The sequence below is a fragment of the Helicoverpa armigera genome, chromosome 9, assembly GCF_030705265.1.
Source record: "Helicoverpa armigera isolate CAAS_96S chromosome 9, ASM3070526v1, whole genome shotgun sequence".
Taxonomy (NCBI): domain Eukaryota; kingdom Metazoa; phylum Arthropoda; class Insecta; order Lepidoptera; family Noctuidae; genus Helicoverpa; species Helicoverpa armigera.
Window position 1 is genome coordinate 6,700,516 of NC_087128.1, and position 18,616 is coordinate 6,719,131.

An 18,616-nucleotide genomic window follows, 5' to 3' on the forward strand; every position below is an offset into this window, starting at 1 on the left:
TGCTCAATATAATCGAAATAACCAACCGGAATGGTAATGTTTATAAATATCTTGTCAATGTGTTCTTTTGTCTCTCACTTCTTTATATGTCTGACACTCACCAAAACTTTCATGCATGATGCAGTCATGTCCTGTGGTCTTGTCCGTCATGTCATGCTGTCATGTCATGTCATGTTCAGTCATGGTCAAAGTCAAACATGTGTCAATGTTTTGGCCTTGGAAGTAGTTGGATTGGAAGTGGTATCTAGAAGTAGCAGTAGTTTAGTTTTGTGAAGAAACGTTTTGTTATAATATCGTCAACTTTATTTATAGGTGCTTTATTGGCATTCTACCAGAAAATTTTCTCAGTGAGACGTTTCCTTATACCTGTTCTGACGGTTATGGAATTATGAACTTATATAAGAACAATTTCTTGATTTACTACTTGTTAAACTATGGGTGCCTACAGCAAAATTACCAATGCCTTCAAAAAATATCCTCTTTTAAGAGGAATGGCATCTTATAGTATAATATGGCCTGGTTCTAGTTTAATACAACAAACATTTGAAGGTAAAACATTCGGTGAGTACATAAATCCTATTATAGAATCTACTATGTACATGACCCAGTAGCTCTCTTGAATAGTGCTTGATGGTTTTATAAAATTACAGATAATTATGACTGGTGGAGATGTGCACGATATGGATTGTATGGTTCCTGCTATGTTGCTCCGACATTGTATAGTTGGCTAACAATTGCCAACATTATGTGGCCTGGTAGTTCAATACGAGCTGGTATAATAAAGGTAAAGTTACATATTAGCAATTCTATTTGTTAGAATATCAAATTATAATATGTTTAGCTTTGAACAATTGTGATGCAAGAGTCATTGTATATGACAACACATACATTACACAATATTTTAATTGCTATGCAAAATTTATTGAGTAATCATGCACATAAGTTAAATGATCTGTTTATGGTCAGTGGGTCGTCTTAGGGTATAAGAGAAAGAAAATTTCCAGGCTCCAGTTTAGCTTTAAATAATTAATTATAGTACAGAAACATTTGTGTGGGGTAAGGACTAGGATCTTATCAAATGTCCACTATTTCAGTTACAAGAAACTTTGAATGCTTAATTTCTGATTATAAGAGATACTGATTTAGATGTTAAATTGATTTGGCAGTTCCAGTAATATAATATTTTTATTTGATTACAGACATTTGTGGAAACTATAACCTACACACCATTTGCCATGTGCAGTTTCTATTTTGGAATGAGCTTACTAGAATCAAAGCCTTTCAATGAAGCAGTTGCAGAAGTGGAAGCAAAGTTCCTGCCAACTTATAAGGTATGCAAAAATCTCCCAATAAGGCTGTTAACCAAAAGAAAAAGGTGTAAGGATTGTGGGATGAGAATGATAGTAAATATACTTATTGTTTGTTTCAGGTTGGAGCCTCTGTCTGGCCAGCAGTTGCCATGGTGAATTTCTGTCTCATTCCCCCTAGAAACAGAGTGCCTTTCATTAGCTGCTGTAGTCTCATTTGGACTTGCTTCCTTGCATACATGAAACACCTAGAGAAAGAGCAAGTCAATGTAAAAACTGGTGCAAACCCAATCAAAATAATCAAAGCCAATTTATGAGAGAACGAATTTTAGCCAATTTATTAGCCAAATTGAATATTTTATATGATGTGACATCTTAGATGTACTATTTATACTGTTATTTATATTAGTTTAATTATGATTCCATCTCAATATGTGTGATATTAATAGTTTAATTGTTACTGTGCAAAGATCTTATTATTTTATTTATGAAATTAAACAGTATTAATAATACTACAATCTTCAGTACAATAAGCCAAACATTATTAAGAACAATTGAGTAAAAAAATATTACTAACTATAAAAAAGCATAACTTTGAAATAACTCAATTGTTCTTAAATATATTGGTTTGATATTATGTAATTAATAGTGTTATGTTGATACCAATATGGTATTTGTTTCTGCATAGTTTCATAGAATGAAATTTTGACAGAGGCAGAAACAGGGTGATAAAATACATTTCATTTAGATTATAATAAGGAAATGTGTAAGAGTAAACTTCTGTTGAAAATATATTTTTCATGTTAAAGTCCTTCTTTCATTATAACATTTCTGACCCTCATGCTCAAAAGAACAGTCCTGAAGTTATAGTCCTGTAGACATGAATGTCTACATTAGATACCTAACTTATTTTACTTGTATGTAGGGCTGCCATCCGTCCGGGTTTCCCCGGATTTTTCCTCGTTTGGAGGCCGTCCGGGCGGGGTTTCAAGAAGTGTCCGGGGAAAACCCGGACACTTTTCATGTAAGCACCTCATTGAATTTAAGTATATATTATGATAATAGTAAATGGAATACAAATTCGGTTATATTTTGTTTAAAAAAAATCGTACTCGTTCGGGGAAAAAATGCGATTTACGCCAAATGTCCGGGTTTGTTTAATGTTTGTCCGGGTTTGGCGAAATTCGAGATGACAGCCCTACTTGTATGTATCTATAAGCCAGTAATGAAATTCAAGCGACACGTGTAATAATCATTAAAATGTACCTATTTTTAGCAAACTCGTGCTGCCAATTATATAATTGGCTGATTGCTCCGTTGTCATAACGTATTTTTGAGGAATTTCGGAGAGAATGTAATTAGATCGCTAAAGCCATTTGAAAATTAAGCTAAACTCTAAAAAAATGTTTTTTTTTTGTTACGGTTTCGGTGAAAAATTACCGGCAAAACGAATAGCCACTGTAGCCACAAAAAGCCACCATAAGAACATCTCTATCCACTGTACCGCTTGTCAAGAGAAAATAAAAAAACTAAATCCGTCATCAGCTGAAATTTGACAGTTGACATAATCAAAAACACGAACAAAACTGGATTTGCGTGCGGTTTTGCCTTTTCGCGGAATAATTATCTGATCTTCAGCTGTGTTAAGCAGCAATTATATATTACACCCATATTATGACAGTAATTGGAAAGACAAGGTGAGTTGTTAAAACCCTAAAAAGTTGAAACACTGATCGAAGCCAAAGAGAAACATCAAGCTAAATGATCTCGGAGCTAAACATAAGAATGAAATTTCATAAATAAATAACAGCTTGCAGTATTTTGCTACGCTGTATAGAAAGCAGTAGTACATAATGTCCAGCAATTCCCTATTGTTTTCTATTAACAACGAGGGCAAGGTTTACGCCTTGTCAACAAGTGGGTCATGTTGGCGAGAATTCATGTATTTGGGTTTAGAATTTAAGACTTTGTCAGCTGTACCACATTTCCTGTGGGCTGTCGGAGGTGACCGACAAATCTATCTGCATGTTCACGGCTTAGAAATACCTATACGAGTCAAAGAGGAATCCTATGAAAATGAAAGATGGTTACCTTTAGAGGGATTTAGTGGTAGACTGCTTCCCACAGACAGATATCATTTCTCATCTCAAGATGGTACAAAAGATAGATCCATTGATCGCATTAGACTACCATCTATGGCCTGGCAGTGGGAAGGTGATTGGCAACTGGAATTAACACTAGATGGTCAACCTTTGGATCATGATGGCTGGACTTATGCAGTTGATTTTCCAGCACAATTTGGCCCCTCAAAACAGTGGAAGTCATGTGTGAGGAGAAGAAAATGGATAAGGTACAGAAAATTCAGTGCTATGAATTCATGGTGTGCAATTGCTCCGCTACACAAAGATCCAACACAAGAACCTTTCATAGACGTCAGCATTGGGGGCAACCAAATTCCATATGCTTCCCCTGGAACATTATCAGTCTGGGCTATAACTGCTCATGGACGTGTAATGTACAGAGCTGGTGTTAGTACTACTTCTCCTGAAGGATTAAAATGGATTAACATTAGCATTCCACCAAACTGTGATATTAAACAGATTTCTGTTGGGCCTACAGGCTTAGTATGGGCTCTGTTGTGGACTGGTAGAGCTATTATTAGAAAGGGTATAACTAAAGACTGTCCAACTGGTGAAGGGTGGATGGAAGTCAAGTCTCCCAATGACACTAAACTTGTGTCACTTTCAGTTGGTTACAATGCTATTTGGGCTGTGAGTTCTGATACAAGAGTGTGGTTCAGAAAAGGTATTGATGGAAATTCAGCTGGGACCTCTGAAGGAGCAGCTATGGGCAGTGGATGGTTAGAAATCACAGGACATATGAGTTATATTTCAGTGGGCATCAACGATCAAGTATTCGCTATTGGAGATACAGATAAATGTATTTATTGGCGAAGTGGTATCACCCCTGCTGAACAAACTGGTAAAAGATGGAGAATGGTTCAAGCAAATATGCAACTAAGCCGTACATCCAGCTCAGCAAGTGTTGTGTCTTCAACATCAAATGCCAAACATCATAGTCTTAACATGCTCAATGAAACAACAACAGAACTCAAGTCTAATATAAATCTGCACAATTCCTGGGAAGAATCACACTCTGCTCCAATTGAACATACACTACCCATAAAACCAAAAGAAGCTCGACAAAAACGGAATGAACAAGTTGAAAATATTGATTATACAGGAAAAAGTTATGAAACAACATTAAAAAACCCAAGAGCCTGGAGTCCAGTAAGAAGTGTGGGCTCTGTTGTAGGTATGGAAGCTCAGCCTGACAGTGACAGTAGTGTCTTTGATGTTGACTCTGGAATGTTTTTTGATGATGAGATCAGCCAGACTGCTTGGGGCACTTGTGAAACAACTTGGGCATTTGTAGAAGCTGGGGCTTGTTCAGTAGATGTGATGCAGGTGCCTCATTGGTTCACAGACTCACATAATGCTTTTAATATGGATCTCACCTCTAAATGGCGCATTCAAATTCTGGAAAATCTTAAAACCAGAAACAACAATGCAACCCTGGATCTGTCTAATTATGGCGTAGCCGTGGAAGAAAAAGGTTGGACACGAAGCTGTGAGTCAAGACTTATTAATGCCAATCACTCTAGTGAGGATTGTATATTATCTCTGTATTGGCATGACTTAGAAAATATAGGAACTCTATCTGTTTTTCAACCAGATGGTACAATCAAATTTATTCTTAATCTGGGTGAAGTAACCAGTGTTATAACATCATCAGAACCTGGAAGCCCTAGAATAACTCTGTCTGTTCCACGTCAAAATAAGAATCCTATTAAAGTTCAATTTATATCAGAAATGGAACAAGAGGAATGGTTTAATGTTTTAGTTGATATTACATCACAGATCAATGGGGTTACTGGTAAACCATCTGCTAATTCAGTATGGGCAATCTCTAGTTCTGGAGATATACTAAACTGGGACCCAATGCCAGCAAAATTGAATACTGCAAATAATGGCAAGTATGTTAAGGAATTTCAGGTCTTTGGAAAAGACATTGTATCTGGTTTCACAACACCTTTGCATAACAACTTTCCACCAGGCAGCACACTCAAGATTACAGGTTGTTTACATGATGAAATCAACAGATTTCATATTAACTTAGAAGGTCCAGAAATAAAAAAACAGAGACACAAAATTGAAACTGAAGTAACTGAAATACCTTTGCACTTTAATATGAGATTTGAAGAAAGAACTGTGGTGTGCAATTCAAAAATATTTGGCAGTTGGGGAGTAGAAGAAAGACATGACCTACCATTGTCTCCTGGACAAGAGTTTAGCATAACAATAATTTGTGATCTCAATGCTTATAAAATTCTGGTTAATGATAAACTTTATTGCTTCTTTGAGCACAGACTTAGTCCTAAAACTGTAACATCAGTAACCATAAAGGGACCATTGAAGCTTTTTTCAATGGAATATTCAACAACCAATGCTATTATTGGATCTGAAGAGATGTATTGGAGAATAATAGGAGGCTATTTACGAAGAGTGGAGTCTTGCCAAAATGGTATAGTTTGGGGAATATCTCATGATCATAGAGTATGGGTTTACACAGGAGGATGGGGAGGAGGTATTCTTAAGGGTAACTATCATTTGTGTACATACATTTGAATTAATTGTTAAGTACCTAGATACTTTTATTAAATAAAGACTTGAAATTTTAGGCATAGGCAGCAAAGAAGGCATTAATTCCATGACAGATACCCAAACTTACTGTGTATATGAAAACCAGAGATGGAATCCACTATCTGGGTATACCTCAACTGGATTGCCTACTGATCGTTATATGTGGAGTGATGTGACTGGTAAACACAAAAGAACTCGAGAACACACTAAACTGCTAAATCGCCATTGGCACTGGGTAATTAAAAATATCATTTTTTAAATGACCATTCAAAGTACAAGTCTCTGGCTGTTTCTGGGGACGTTCATTACGACCCTGACCTTAGCGCGTTTAGCCATCTATGTTAGAACTAACATGACCTTCATCCTCAGATATCCGAATGGATGATAGACTACAATACGCCTGGTGGTGTTGACTCCGATGGATGGCAGTATGCAACTGATTTCCCAGCGCCATATCACGGTAAAAAAATATTCACGGATTGCGTCCGTCGCCGGAGGTGGTATAGAAAAGCTCAAATTATTACGGAAGGTCCTTGGATACGTGCTGGAAGTACTGCATTGCTGGACATTTCTATTTGGGTAAGAATTGTTATTCTAATACTACTTGTAAACTAAGTATATATTGGAGACTTTAGTTTAAACCAATCAAATGGATAAATATAAATAATTGTGTTTCAGGCCGACGGCGACGAGGCGTCAGTCTGGGCGATAACTCTAGCAGGTGACGCTATTTATCGAACTGGAGTTACAGTTGCAGCACCCACGGTATGTAATTATTGATATGATCCGTTGTAAACAATCATTATAGGTATCTTAAATAAAAAAATTACATGCTTTCCAGGGTATGCATTGGGAACACGTTAACAATCCACAATCACTAATAGCTATTAGCACTTGCAATAATATAGTTTGGGTAGTTGGTCGAAAAGGGGAGCTTTATTACAGAGAAGACATAACTAAAGAGAATCCATCTGGAAGTAATTGGAAATTAATAGAAACACCCAAATGCAGCTACCCTTATAACCACAAAAGTGGCGCGGGCGCCAAAGCCGTATCGTTGACCAAGACAGCGGCGTGGGTATTACTTGCAAATGGTGCAATTGCTGTTAGAACAGACATTTCTAAAACTCGTCTGGATGGCAAAGAATGGAAGCATTTAACAGGTATGTACTTTATATACTATTTGTCCCATCTCAAGAAGTATCTACTTGCGGCCCACTATTTTTGAACTTGTGTATACGTAAATCAAAGATTTCACGCGAGGCTTAACAGACCTTAGATTATTTACCTATGAGTCGATTTTCTGAATAGTCTTCAGTCTCCAAATATTATTTTACGTGACTTTTTGTTCCAGAATGCGACTTGACTTTCAAACACGTGTCGGCTGAAGAGCATGAAGTGTGGGCAGTCACTACTGATGGAGTTCTACACCGTCGTCTGGGCATAACCGCAGATAATGTTGTTGGATCAGTTTGGCAACCAGTTTTATCAGGCAGCTTAGTTCACGTGTCCGCTAGGGGAGGTTGCTTGCTGTAAAGTCATCAACTATTATTTTACCTCTTTGACACACGAACCAATTTTTGTCGCAAGAAACACAAATATTTAAATATAAGCTACGTGTCCATCAAATTATCGAGTGTTAATGTCGTGTCGTACGAATTTACTCCTCTCTCAGTAACGTTGGCAGAGGATATTATGAATAAGAATTACCAACGCGAAGTAATACAAGTAGAAATGTATTGTAGTCTTTAATATAACGTAAAAGGCTAGCAAGTTTGAGATGGGTGAACTATGCGCGTATTCTTGTAAAGATTTGATGCTTCCACTTAGAGCTAGTATGAATAGACCCTCTTACTTATCTCGAAATTCACTCGATCTCTCCCTTTCATGTAGCTAGGTCACATAGATAAGACTATTTTTATCGATGATGCATTGTTTCAGCGAAACATGCTGTCTGTGAATAATGGTATCGGCCGAATCTGGCGAACCTTACTTTAATCCCAGTGATATTTTCCAGTCTTAACTCCACCACTAAGGTGTCTATTAAACTTTCATCGTAATTTTTGTTCGTGTAAGATAGTAAGTTAGCATTGTAAACTAAAGGTGGTTAACATTGATACTCTCCTAACCCATGTTATTACACTTTATCTCTGAGCTACAGAGCTATTCTGGTAAATTTTAAGTTACAATCGATTGCATTTATATTTACATAATTATATAAACCACTTATATAGGTAAGCGATAAATTTTAATAATAGTACCGCAACAAAATGGTGAATGACGAATCGTTATAACCCGTAACATTGATAAACCACATAGAAACCTTTCTTCATAATTTAGTGGCATTTTAGACAGACTAGCAACGTAACCGTATTTATTCACAACATTATAAAATGATCGATGGAGTGTGTTGGGGCCTGTGCCAATACTGAGACCCCACATTGCAAATAGGTAGGTACTGTAAACGCCCTCGCTGCTACCTAGATTCCCCGCTACCCGCAGACCATCGGAGTCTATCGATTTCGCCAAACTGTAGTATCAATTTTGAAAAGTGGCAGCTTGACAACTACAAACTGGAATGCATAGTTTTAGCACACCAATACGATGCCTCCGGAATCATAATCGTTTCCACGGCGTCAACGGAAATATTACACAAATCTAAGGCAATGGTAATTCGTCATGTTTTCTATTAGAAGTACATTTCTTATTTGAATGTTACAGGTATTGTTTTAGACTCAATAATTTAGGAAATAGACTGAGGCTTTTTTGATAATTTTTAATGTTAGCAACATTCCAAATTTATGTATCTTGATTATGGTATTAAGTGTTATGTAACTTATTAAGTAAAAAGATATTTTATTCTAGTCATTGTATTAAAACGTATGTAAATCAAATATACCAAAAATAAAGCTTGCGCTTAAAATACAGAGGTACATATTATGAATAAATCAAAATGCTATGTAATTTAATGCATTTTTATTTAACTGAAAACCTGGCTTACTTCATATAGATGAAGTTCTTTTCTAGAGCAACAGCCCCACTTTTGGTTATTATTATATATATATATTTTCTCTTGAAGAAATGGCAAAGTAAAATTATTGCTATCAAATGGTGAACATAAAAGTCTTAGTATTGACAATATTTGCTTTCGTAATAATATTTTGTCATTTTAGTATGGTTGTTGCTCTAAAATGAACCACGTAATTTCTGATACTATAGGAATTAAACAAAACTATATCATAAATGTAGTATACCATCATACTTATTATGTTAAAGCAAATAATCTAATTCATATCTCAAATAGTGATTATTTGGATCGTTTTGTATTCTTGGGTATCCAGCGACCAGTGCGTCTTGTCCTCCGATGTACAGGGTGTTGTAGATTTTCCAATACACGTCACGAACTTTCCTCGCAGGATGGAATAGTCCCTGAACACACAAAATTATATTATTATGATAAGTGTTTATTCGTTACATTTCTACATTAGTATCACATAAGCTACAAACATATGTTATATTTTAATATGGACATTAGTTCCCACGAGATGCGGGTGAAATCGCGGAAAAACGGCTAGTCATTTATAATTAAAATAGTAAGTAGAATACAAACCTGTAAAGCATATTGTAGAATCTTAACGGGACCAAGCGCGACTCTCATGCCTTCCACGGCATCCATGAATGCCTGCACTAAATGCGGCGAAGTTTCGAAGATGTTCGGCCACACATGGTTCAGCAGATGTACCAGGGCGTCTTCGCATCCAAAGCCGTAGACTCCTAGAGCCATATGCTTAATGGCTGCACACGCCGTCTGTCGATGTACCAGATCCCTGTTGACCAAAAAGTATTGAGGTTAATACACATTGCAATATATCATAATATTCAACTACTATTTAAAATACAAACCTGTCCATAAGAGCATCTTCTAATAATGGGCAAACTGCGTAAATGTAGTCCTTGCCCATTTCTCCAATGTACTCGAACAAGAAGGATAGTGATTTCAATACTCCGTTTTGTACGTTCAGTTCAGGTACGCGGTATTCATTCATCAGGGCTGGTAATACTGTGAACGGCGAGCAAGTTTCTGCAACTATAGCTATAGCGACCGTTGTGCACACTCTGAAAATGAAAATATCATTATAATTAAAATATTACTTAACAGTTGCCAAGAAAAATAGAATTGAATAGCAACAAAAAAGTTATATTACCGATTCTGCCGTTCCTGCACTTTCAAGTTATTTAGCAAAGTGGCCAACACATCGTGGGGACCAATCGCCTTAGCAATATAACCAAATGTATTTACAGTCGCTCTTCTAATCGCCTTTTTGTGAGCTTTTAACAATTCAAGCAACTCAAAACAAATCCTCATCCATTCCCTTGCTGAAACAAACTCGGGTCCTCTGTCTGCAATACGTCCAACCAAATCGATACAATTTTCTTGCACTTTTTCGTGTCTGAAAACAGAATCATGTGATAATTTTATAACAGACAATATAAAATAGTAAAAGATAACAAAATTTTACGTAATTTTTGCAACATACCTGTTTTTGAGAATAGGTGTTAATCTGGGCAGTAGATCTTTTATGGGGGGCGTCATTTTCGTCATACCAATCACATTTACGATAGCTTTTAAAGCGCCCAGAATAGAACCTAACACTTCAGGATATTCCTCTCCTAGGTATTCGTAAAGTACCACTCCAAGATGCCCCATTAACTTTTCCTGTAAAGAAACATAATTAATCAATAATTGAACATAAAGGATAATTTTTGTATATAGTATTTTTTTTTAAAGATAGGTAATTTAAGGTATGTATGTATAGTGTAACGATAATTACATTCTTACAATAAAATAGTGTATAATACTGACCTCTTGGCATGTCTTCATGACGACTGCAATACGTGAAATAAGATCGGCAGCTTGTTGACGGACTTTGGCTGACTTGTTGTTCATGCGCCACAATATAATACCGCAAATCTGTGGCAAATAGGGTTTCACGCGTTTGCCCAATTGGTTTACTATCGTGCCGAATCCGTTCAACATTACTACATCCTGTAAATATAAAAAAGTCACAATTAGATAAATACTATAACATTAATTTTATCATAATAAATTAACAACTGAATAATATAATAGCCTTACCTCAGTTGTTTGTTCCTGGAATGCGTACAGTATACCGTCAATAAGAGCCTCTTCGAGCTTAGAATCGATGTCAGCTGCGCCTAAGTTAGCGAGAATCTTTTCAATAGATTCCATCACCATCTTTCTGTATTGCTCATTGTCATCTTTGAGATCATCAACGATTCTGTTAATTATTTCAGAAGCACCAACCTGTAAGTAAACGAAAAATTATTAATTACAAGAAATTCCAAAAGACTCATTATGTAAACTGCAGTAAGAAACTTACTTTGTTAGCAATTTCAACAGTAGTATCAACGAGCTGGCGGTAATTACGTCTATCGAGGGCCATGCGATGATTCCAGAAGTGTTTGAAGAAGTGTGGCAGAATTTCATCCATTATATACTGTGGCTCCACACCATCTGTACCGCAACACTGTTTCACGACCTGTAAATTAAAACTGTATTAGAAACATGGCCATTTGCTGAATAAATACAGAAAAAGTGTTGGTTCAACTTACCTTTAACACAATCTTCTTCATTTCCTCATCTGGAGACTGGAACTCACGGATGAGAATGAGCATCACTTCTCGAGTATAATAGTTAGCGTATTCGGCGTCCATGAGGGGGATGAGGTAGCCGATGGCCTTCAGGAAGGCAGCTAGACCTTTACCACGGTGGGTTCTGATACCCTTCCAAAGAGGTTTGAGCACGGAGTCGAATGATTCGATACCGTACGGTGTGGCGGCTTCGGCGAGGGCGGCGCTGGCTAAAGCTGTGATCGTACGCACTTTTTGTTGCTCGTCCACCAATCCTATTGGTTGTTATAATTAATATTAGACAAGGCAATATAAGCTATTAGTAAGGGCGAGTTTCACCATTTAACTATAACCAAAAACCTTCTAGTTAAATGGTGCAATACACTGTAAAAGTTCAACTTCAGATAATACATAGTCTAATTTAAGTTTGGTCAATCAAAAATATAAACTTACCATGTTCAATAATTTCCACCAAAGATTTGAGATGGGGCAATATAGCGCAGCCCATTAGAATAGCAATTTGCTGTACAATTTTTATTCCAGTGTGCCTGGCTTGCCAAGACTTCTTCGACCGACACACAGCTTTCAAGAATGGCAGAAGAGATGGAATACCTGTAATTAAAAAAAAATGTAGATTAGTACAATAATATTTATTATATTAAATATGTTTATTTAGTATTTTATTTATTGTAACTGTTTTGCTTACCTAATGCAGATGCAACTACAGCGAAGGCCCTAGCAGTGGTGTTACGGACGTATTCGTCAATGTTGTCGATATCAGGTCTCATTGTGGAAATCATAGTAGCGAGACCGGCGGCTTTAGCCAGATTCGAGATAATCTCTCGACCTTCAACACGAGCGTAGTAGTCTTCATCAATCAGCAGGGGCTCAATTACGACAAGGATCTAGAAATGAAATTATATAGGTTAATTATCATAAAAATTATTTTTGTACAAGAAATGTTCAATGAAATTAAAGAAAAACATACCTTATGTACATAAGGACGGACCAAATCATCTAACTTGTACAGAATCCTATCAATAACTTTAACAAGTAAATGTCTTTCTTGGTCTTCCAAAGTAGGACTCATAAGCAATGGTAGGATCTGGTTAAATAGCGGTCCCGCACCAAATTCACGAGCCTTGTCTGTTATTTGACGAAGTGCAGCTTTGCACATTGGCGGGGTGCCGTTCTGGAATGATAAATAAAAGAATGTTTTATTAAAATTATTGCAATAAAATCAGTTGAATGAAGGTATAAGTTATTGACATAAGGTTACCTTAATTTTTAAGAGAAGCTTCATGATCTTCCTCTCTTTAAGTTCGTCAGGGGAGAGAGTGTCCTCGTCGACGTCAATGAGCAGTTTATCAAAGTACTGCGCGTCTTCGGGTTTCATGAAGGGCAGTTGCTGGCTACCCTTGGGCTGCGGGTCGAGCAGCCTGGCGGCGGCGGCGGCCGAGCCTCCCAGTTCCTCCGTCTGCATGAAAAAGCCGATAGGGGTACCACCCAGTGGAGTAGGGGTTGCCGTCAGCTTTCGAGCCGGGGTCCGAATCGGAACATAACCTGGGTAACAATGCATCAAGTTAACAAAGTGCTACAGTCGCATGCCGCCACGAATACTATTTATCTTTTAGACATGCATATAACGAAGTACACAATCAGCAACTGACAAAACATTTAAGCTCAATCTGGAGTTTATCCAACGGCATGAGACTGTAAAGCCATATTGTCATCATTCATCTGAAAGAAAAATTAAGTATTAAAATGTAGGTATATTATTCTATCATTTTAAATTTGATAACACATGTATGTAGAACACTTAGTTACGAAGATAGAATTCCACATGTCGTTGGCTTTGTTTAATACATGTGTCCTGAAACTAAAGGTGTTATTAATAACTATGTGTAACCCTTAATAATTGAATGACTTAAAAATAGCAACTCAATTAGTGTGATCCCACATCAATGTGTACATACCGGCAGGGGGCGGTAAAACCTTGTACCCAGGTGGGAACATGGCATCTAACTCTTCATCAGTGTAGGGGCGGTTTCTTTCGTCAATTTCTTTCTCCCAGCGGTAGGCTTGCAGTTGTTCAGGAGTCATAGCTGCCACGTGGCCCGGTGTCGGCGTAGCCATGGCCATCGCTTTCATTCCAACTGGTGTAGACTGTGTGAATAAGACAAAAATTTTGTCAGCAAAATAAAAATGGCTATTTGACAAAATAATTGGTAAAGTCATCTAATTATTATTAGAAAGTTATATAAAAAAAAAACAATACTTACACCTCCGGGTGTGAACATAGGCGTATGAGGTGTGGGCGTAGCATGTGAAGGCGTGGCGTGAGAAGGCGTGGTGTGCGTGGGCGTGGCGTGCGACGGAGTGGGCGTGGCCGCAGCAGGAGTGGCTCCAGGCGTCTCGTCCCATCGTGAACGGCGCTTGGTGCCAGGAGTCGGTGTTTCTTGGATAGTGTCTACACCAGTACCGCGATCTGTGCGAGGGGTTTCAGCCCAACCACTGTTGTGTCCAGGAGTTTCTGTTCACAGAAAGATATTGAATTGAATATAAGTCCAGAACTACGAAATTTTTTTGACAATACCAATGTATAAGTATAAACTTTGTTAAAATTACAAATGATAAGAGATTGATCGAAATATAAATTAAACAAAAAAATAAATAAACATAAGCTATCATTTCCTAATTTGAATTAATTATTATAAGTTACAAAGCATCGAATTATTTTAATTTATCGCTCACCCCTATCAGTTTTGGGCGTCTCGTCCCAGCGGTTCCGGCGGGAAGCGTGCTGCGCGGGCGTGTCCCGGCCGGGTGTCGCGTGTCCGGGCGTGATGTGTCCGGGTGTGGCGTCCCACACGCGCGCTGACGGAGTCGCTCCGGGGGTCTCACCGCCGCGACCCGGAGCACTAGGTGTTTCCTCCCATGCCCCCCTCTAAAATAATTTTAAACATAAATAAAATCATTTTGTGTTCATACTTTTCAGCTCCTAACAACTTATCATGTACATAAAAATTTTAAATGTTTTGATTTGATTTGATATAACACCTGACTGTGGCACATTAGTCAGCAGTACAAAAGCCGACTCGACCCCAAAATGAAAGAATATTAACAACATTTTGTTGTTTATTTACAATGTTCATATAAGCACAAAACCAACAAGTAAGCTGCTCTGATACATTAAACAGAAGCTATGGCTTGCCACTTAACATTTTCCAAAGTCTGCTGATCAATTCAATTAAACAAGTCAATACCAAAATAAAATAAGCATGGTTGTTATAAACAGTTTTCTTTTGGAATGTACATAGATTAAAAATAAAGTAAACAAAAATACCTCTTGATCCCAGGATGGTGTAGTTTGAGAAGTTGGTGTAGCAGAGACAGTCTTCTTAGCTACTGGTGTGTCTTCAGAACTTTGGTCCCAGCGACCCTTGCGCTTAGAGGCTGGCTTCACACCTTCCCCATTAGATTGAGCAACCGGTTTAAGGGTACCTTCCCTAGCCCTTTCCAGCAGTTTTTTTCTTAACTGTAATCAAAAACCAAGATTTAATAACATATTTCTAAATATGTACTATGTAACATTACAATAAAACATATTAATGTGTTACTGTCATACCTCAGTTTCTTCAGCGCGCAGATATTGCTCTTTCATAATCTCTGTATAAGTTCTGGACCCGACATCTGGTGTCTTTCCACCTGTAAAATATAAACAGTTAGAACCACACAATAAACTTTGGCACTTTAAACTTGACAAAATCAAAATCAAAAGTCATTTATTCAAAGTAGGCTGAAAATCAGCACTTTTTGAACGTCAAATCTACAAAAGACAGCCCCCAAAACGCCCTTCACCACTTCCTATGTGTTTTTGCTGGGAAGAAGAAGACACAGTCAGTCAGACAGACAGTCAGACTTATTTATTTTTTGAGAACCTATTTAAACAACCATAACAAGAAAATCCCCAACTAGCAAAATTCTCCTATAGCAATTGACTAATAAGATTACACGCCCTATAGAAATCTAGTAGACGCATTAACTTAGACCACTGATCCTGCTAAAGCATCTTTTAAGATGATTTGCACTACAAGTACTTTCGACCGTATAGTTTAGTTTTATAAATGTCAATAGGATTATTTTACACGACTCTTACTAGAGCAGTCAGTGAGGATCAGTCTTATAAATGCAAGTTATAAAAGTTATTAGCAAAGTGTGACTTTTGATCCGATAATCGCATTTAGTAAGATTGTTTTATCTTGTTAACGTCTTGTTTCATTCGTCTATAAGACATGCACTTCCTATAAATGCCACAGATAAAGCTGCTAGAGGTAAAGATATTATAGAACAATTTTATCTTAGTCGTGACCCTTAACGGATTCTTAGCAGCAAGCTAGCATAGCCTCTGATTTTTATAAGTAAGGAACCTTGAAACTTAAATATGGTGGCGTAGGTATGTCATGTAAGCGTCTTAACTTAGATTAAAAAGTCATATAAAGGTTCTGATAAATGCAATGTAATGGCGCCCTATGTAGGACAGGTATTTATTAATTTATTACTGAATTAACAAATAATGAAAATGTTAAATTTTGAAGGCGTATGAAGATATGTTTATTATCGTCTAACATTTAATCAATAAAATTATTTTCGCAAGTTGTGTAGGCACTCTTTACGAAACAGGCACACGACAAATGTTACATAATGACAAACCTTATTATAATGTGACTTTACTTATATTTTGAAAATAAAAGAGGATTCAATGTCATGCACAAGCACAGTACAATGAATTAACGAAAAAAGAACGAATGATCGACTGAATGAATCTACTAATGATATTACGCTGATCACTGTAGGACCAATTACTCTAGTAGCGGCACGCGCCAGATCATAAAAGGACCAATCGCTCTTTTTGGATGCATTTACCGGATTTTTATAGGTCAAATATGTTTTGTTAAAGCACTTGATAAGGTAATTATAAAATCAAATAGCACTTTACCGGATTATAACAAAGCGACTATAGGGCGAAATAGTCCAATAAACTGCGCCCAAATGCGGCTATATTATCGTTTACAGGATTTCTATAGGATTAAAAAATACGTGCTCCTAGGATAATTACAGGGCTACATTTTGCTACTTGGGTCATGCACAGTATTGAAAAGTATTCCATGTCAATTTTTTTTTGTAGTTTCTATAATACTATTGATAACAATGTAATAACTAACCTTCAGCAAATGGGTCAGTACGCTCTGGAGAAATAATCATCCGACGCCTCTTTTGGCGATACTCATCTTCTCTGTCCGCAATAGTAGGTCTTCTTTTATCAGCAAAAGGATCATAATCCTTATCGCTCTGAAAAAAAATAAGGAAAGTCAAACATTTTATTATTTCTAATATTTAATTTCTTTCATAATGAATTTTCATGTTATGCAACATTTTAGAACTTTTAAAAACTAAACTATAAAGCTGACTTTAGGGTTGATTTTAAGTTCCAGAAATGAAACCCTATAGAAATAGACCTTAATATTATTTACCACATAAAATGGAAAACATGTAATTGAGGTACATACCTGTGCAATATCATTGAGCAAGGAAGCTGGAGCAGTGTAACCTGACCTCTTCTGAGTGATAGGAATATTCTCAACATCATCATCTTCCACTTCATCATTAGCAGCAATAGATGTCACGTAGCCATCATATCGGGACTTGCCGCCTTGTCCCGCATTATCATAGATATCACTGTCATAGTATGTCTCTCCTAGAGAAACACCTTTATTGGAACCATTCTCTGGCAATTCACTTTTCTTTGATTGGATTTCTCGTATCTGAGCTTCAATAGCTGTAAATAAGTAAAATATTTATGGTTATGATATGGTCATTTCAGATAAGGGTTGTAACACATTATATACAAAACAAAATATCAATAAGCACAGAGTAGTTTATCCAAGTTTGAACATATGAAAATGTATGATTATTCTTTTGTTATTCCAGGTGTAATTTATCTGTGTTTATTGATATGGTGTACTGTATATAAACTAAATTTGCTGCAAACTATAAAGCTGTTACTGTATTAGTTGGGTCACTTGTGGACACTATTGCTTCACTATGCATTTAATGTAAACAACAATTGTGGGTCATTGATTTCACTCAATTGTAAAATTGAATGTAGGTTAGTTTTCAAGTAATAAAGATAAACACACGTAAGAAATGTATAGAATTCTAATACTTTCTTCTTTCCTTGACTTATTGACGTTTTAGAGCCCAATCTTTACAAGGCGTGGTAATCAATGTACGCTAAGTTTAGATTACGTACTAAAGGAATTAGGCCTATGTCGGGAAGATCTCTCAAATTTACAAGCAATCAAGCTACAAAATTATCTTTCCTATTAACTATTGAAAGATGAAAACTACAAAATTGGCTTGTACACAACAAAATATGGCTACACAACAAAATTTAATTATTACCTTCATGTGTCCTAGGAATCTTGTCCATTATTTTAATTTGATGAAGCACATGACACGAAAACGTATACTAGGGAAAAATGCTACTCGTGTTCCAATATTCAATTCAATAAAAATTTTAGCATTTACCGAAACTAATAACCACACATAGACACCACACGAGAGAGAAGAATAGAGTTACCACAAATAAAAATTAAAAGCATCTATATAAAGTGCTCCCTAGACGGTTATTTAAATTGCACGCACTGACCTCTATATTTATTGCACGATATTGCAAAATGTTTTTGTGGGTCTAGGGATTGCCAAAATAAGAAAGATTGCGGTGCAACCTATAATATTACTTGCTAATAAATTAAAATCGAAATACACTATTTCGTTCATGTTTAGGAGTTATTGTGCAAAATTAACCGTAAAGGGTTATGTTTCTACAAATTTTATATTGAACGAATAAGATAAATATTAAAAAAATACGATATTATTTTATAACACTTT

The 18,616-nt window shown here is 36.6% G+C and overlaps 3 protein-coding genes across 3 annotated transcripts; 2 read left to right on the forward strand and 1 right to left on the reverse strand.

The window, feature by feature from the left end:
* The first annotated feature begins 127 nt into the window (after window positions 1-127).
* LOC110370006 (mpv17-like protein) lies at window positions 128-2,115 on the forward strand. Its single transcript, XM_021325691.3, has 4 exons — window positions 128-561; window positions 651-784; window positions 1,200-1,331; window positions 1,430-2,115. The coding sequence occupies exons 1-4, from the start codon at window positions 435-437 to the stop codon at window positions 1,622-1,624; spliced, it is 588 nt and encodes a 195-aa protein (XP_021181366.1). The 5' UTR covers window positions 128-434; the 3' UTR covers window positions 1,625-2,115.
* Window positions 2,116-2,850: 735 nt separating this feature from the next.
* Pex23 (Peroxin 23) lies at window positions 2,851-8,974 on the forward strand. Its single transcript, XM_021325662.3, has 6 exons — window positions 2,851-5,966; window positions 6,049-6,245; window positions 6,380-6,589; window positions 6,689-6,775; window positions 6,852-7,173; window positions 7,365-8,974. Exons 1-6 carry the CDS (start codon window positions 3,161-3,163, stop codon window positions 7,544-7,546), a joined length of 3,804 nt encoding a protein of 1,267 aa, XP_021181337.3. The 5' UTR covers window positions 2,851-3,160; the 3' UTR covers window positions 7,547-8,974.
* On the reverse strand, window positions 8,972-18,304 carry LOC110369983 (splicing factor 3B subunit 1). The gene is made up of 21 exons (XM_021325661.3): window positions 18,128-18,304; window positions 17,233-17,501; window positions 16,888-17,014; window positions 15,291-15,370; window positions 15,009-15,200; window positions 14,417-14,609; window positions 13,945-14,195; window positions 13,639-13,828; window positions 12,942-13,225; window positions 12,651-12,854; window positions 12,369-12,567; window positions 12,116-12,274; window positions 11,645-11,937; window positions 11,413-11,571; window positions 11,148-11,336; window positions 10,875-11,057; window positions 10,549-10,727; window positions 10,216-10,461; window positions 9,914-10,126; window positions 9,621-9,837; window positions 8,972-9,439 (listed from the first exon to the last, which is right to left on the reverse strand). Exons 1-21 carry the CDS (start codon window positions 18,153-18,155, stop codon window positions 9,281-9,283), a joined length of 4,014 nt encoding a protein of 1,337 aa, XP_021181336.1. The 5' UTR covers window positions 18,156-18,304; the 3' UTR covers window positions 8,972-9,280.
* Window positions 18,305-18,616: the final 312 nt, after the last annotated feature.

Bases quoted from the DNA above. Each gene is read 5' to 3' on its own strand.
- LOC110369983 (XM_021325661.3), bottom strand. From the start codon at position 18,155: ATGGACAAGATTCCTAGGACACATGAAG. The intron at 17,502-18,127 runs GTAATAATTAAA...ACTTATTTACAG, and splicing joins GATTCCTAGGACACATGAAG to CTATTGAAGCTCAGATACGA. The intron at 13,226-13,638 runs GTATGTACACAT...ATTGTTACCCAG, and splicing joins GGTTTTACCGCCCCCTGCCG to GTTATGTTCCGATTCGGACC.
- Pex23 (XM_021325662.3), top strand. From the start codon at position 3,161: ATGTCCAGCAATTCCCTATTGTTTTCTATTAACAACGAGGGCAAGGTT. The intron at 5,967-6,048 runs GTAACTATCATT...TTGAAATTTTAG, and splicing joins GGGAGGAGGTATTCTTAAGG to GCATAGGCAGCAAAGAAGGC. The intron at 6,590-6,688 runs GTAAGAATTGTT...ATTGTGTTTCAG, and splicing joins TGCTGGACATTTCTATTTGG to GCCGACGGCGACGAGGCGTC.
- LOC110370006 (XM_021325691.3), top strand. From the start codon at position 435: ATGGGTGCCTACAGCAAAATTACCAATGCCTTCAAAAAATATCCTCTT. The intron at 562-650 runs GTGAGTACATAA...ATAAAATTACAG, and splicing joins ATTTGAAGGTAAAACATTCG to ATAATTATGACTGGTGGAGA. The intron at 1,332-1,429 runs GTATGCAAAAAT...TGTTTGTTTCAG, and splicing joins AGTTCCTGCCAACTTATAAG to GTTGGAGCCTCTGTCTGGCC.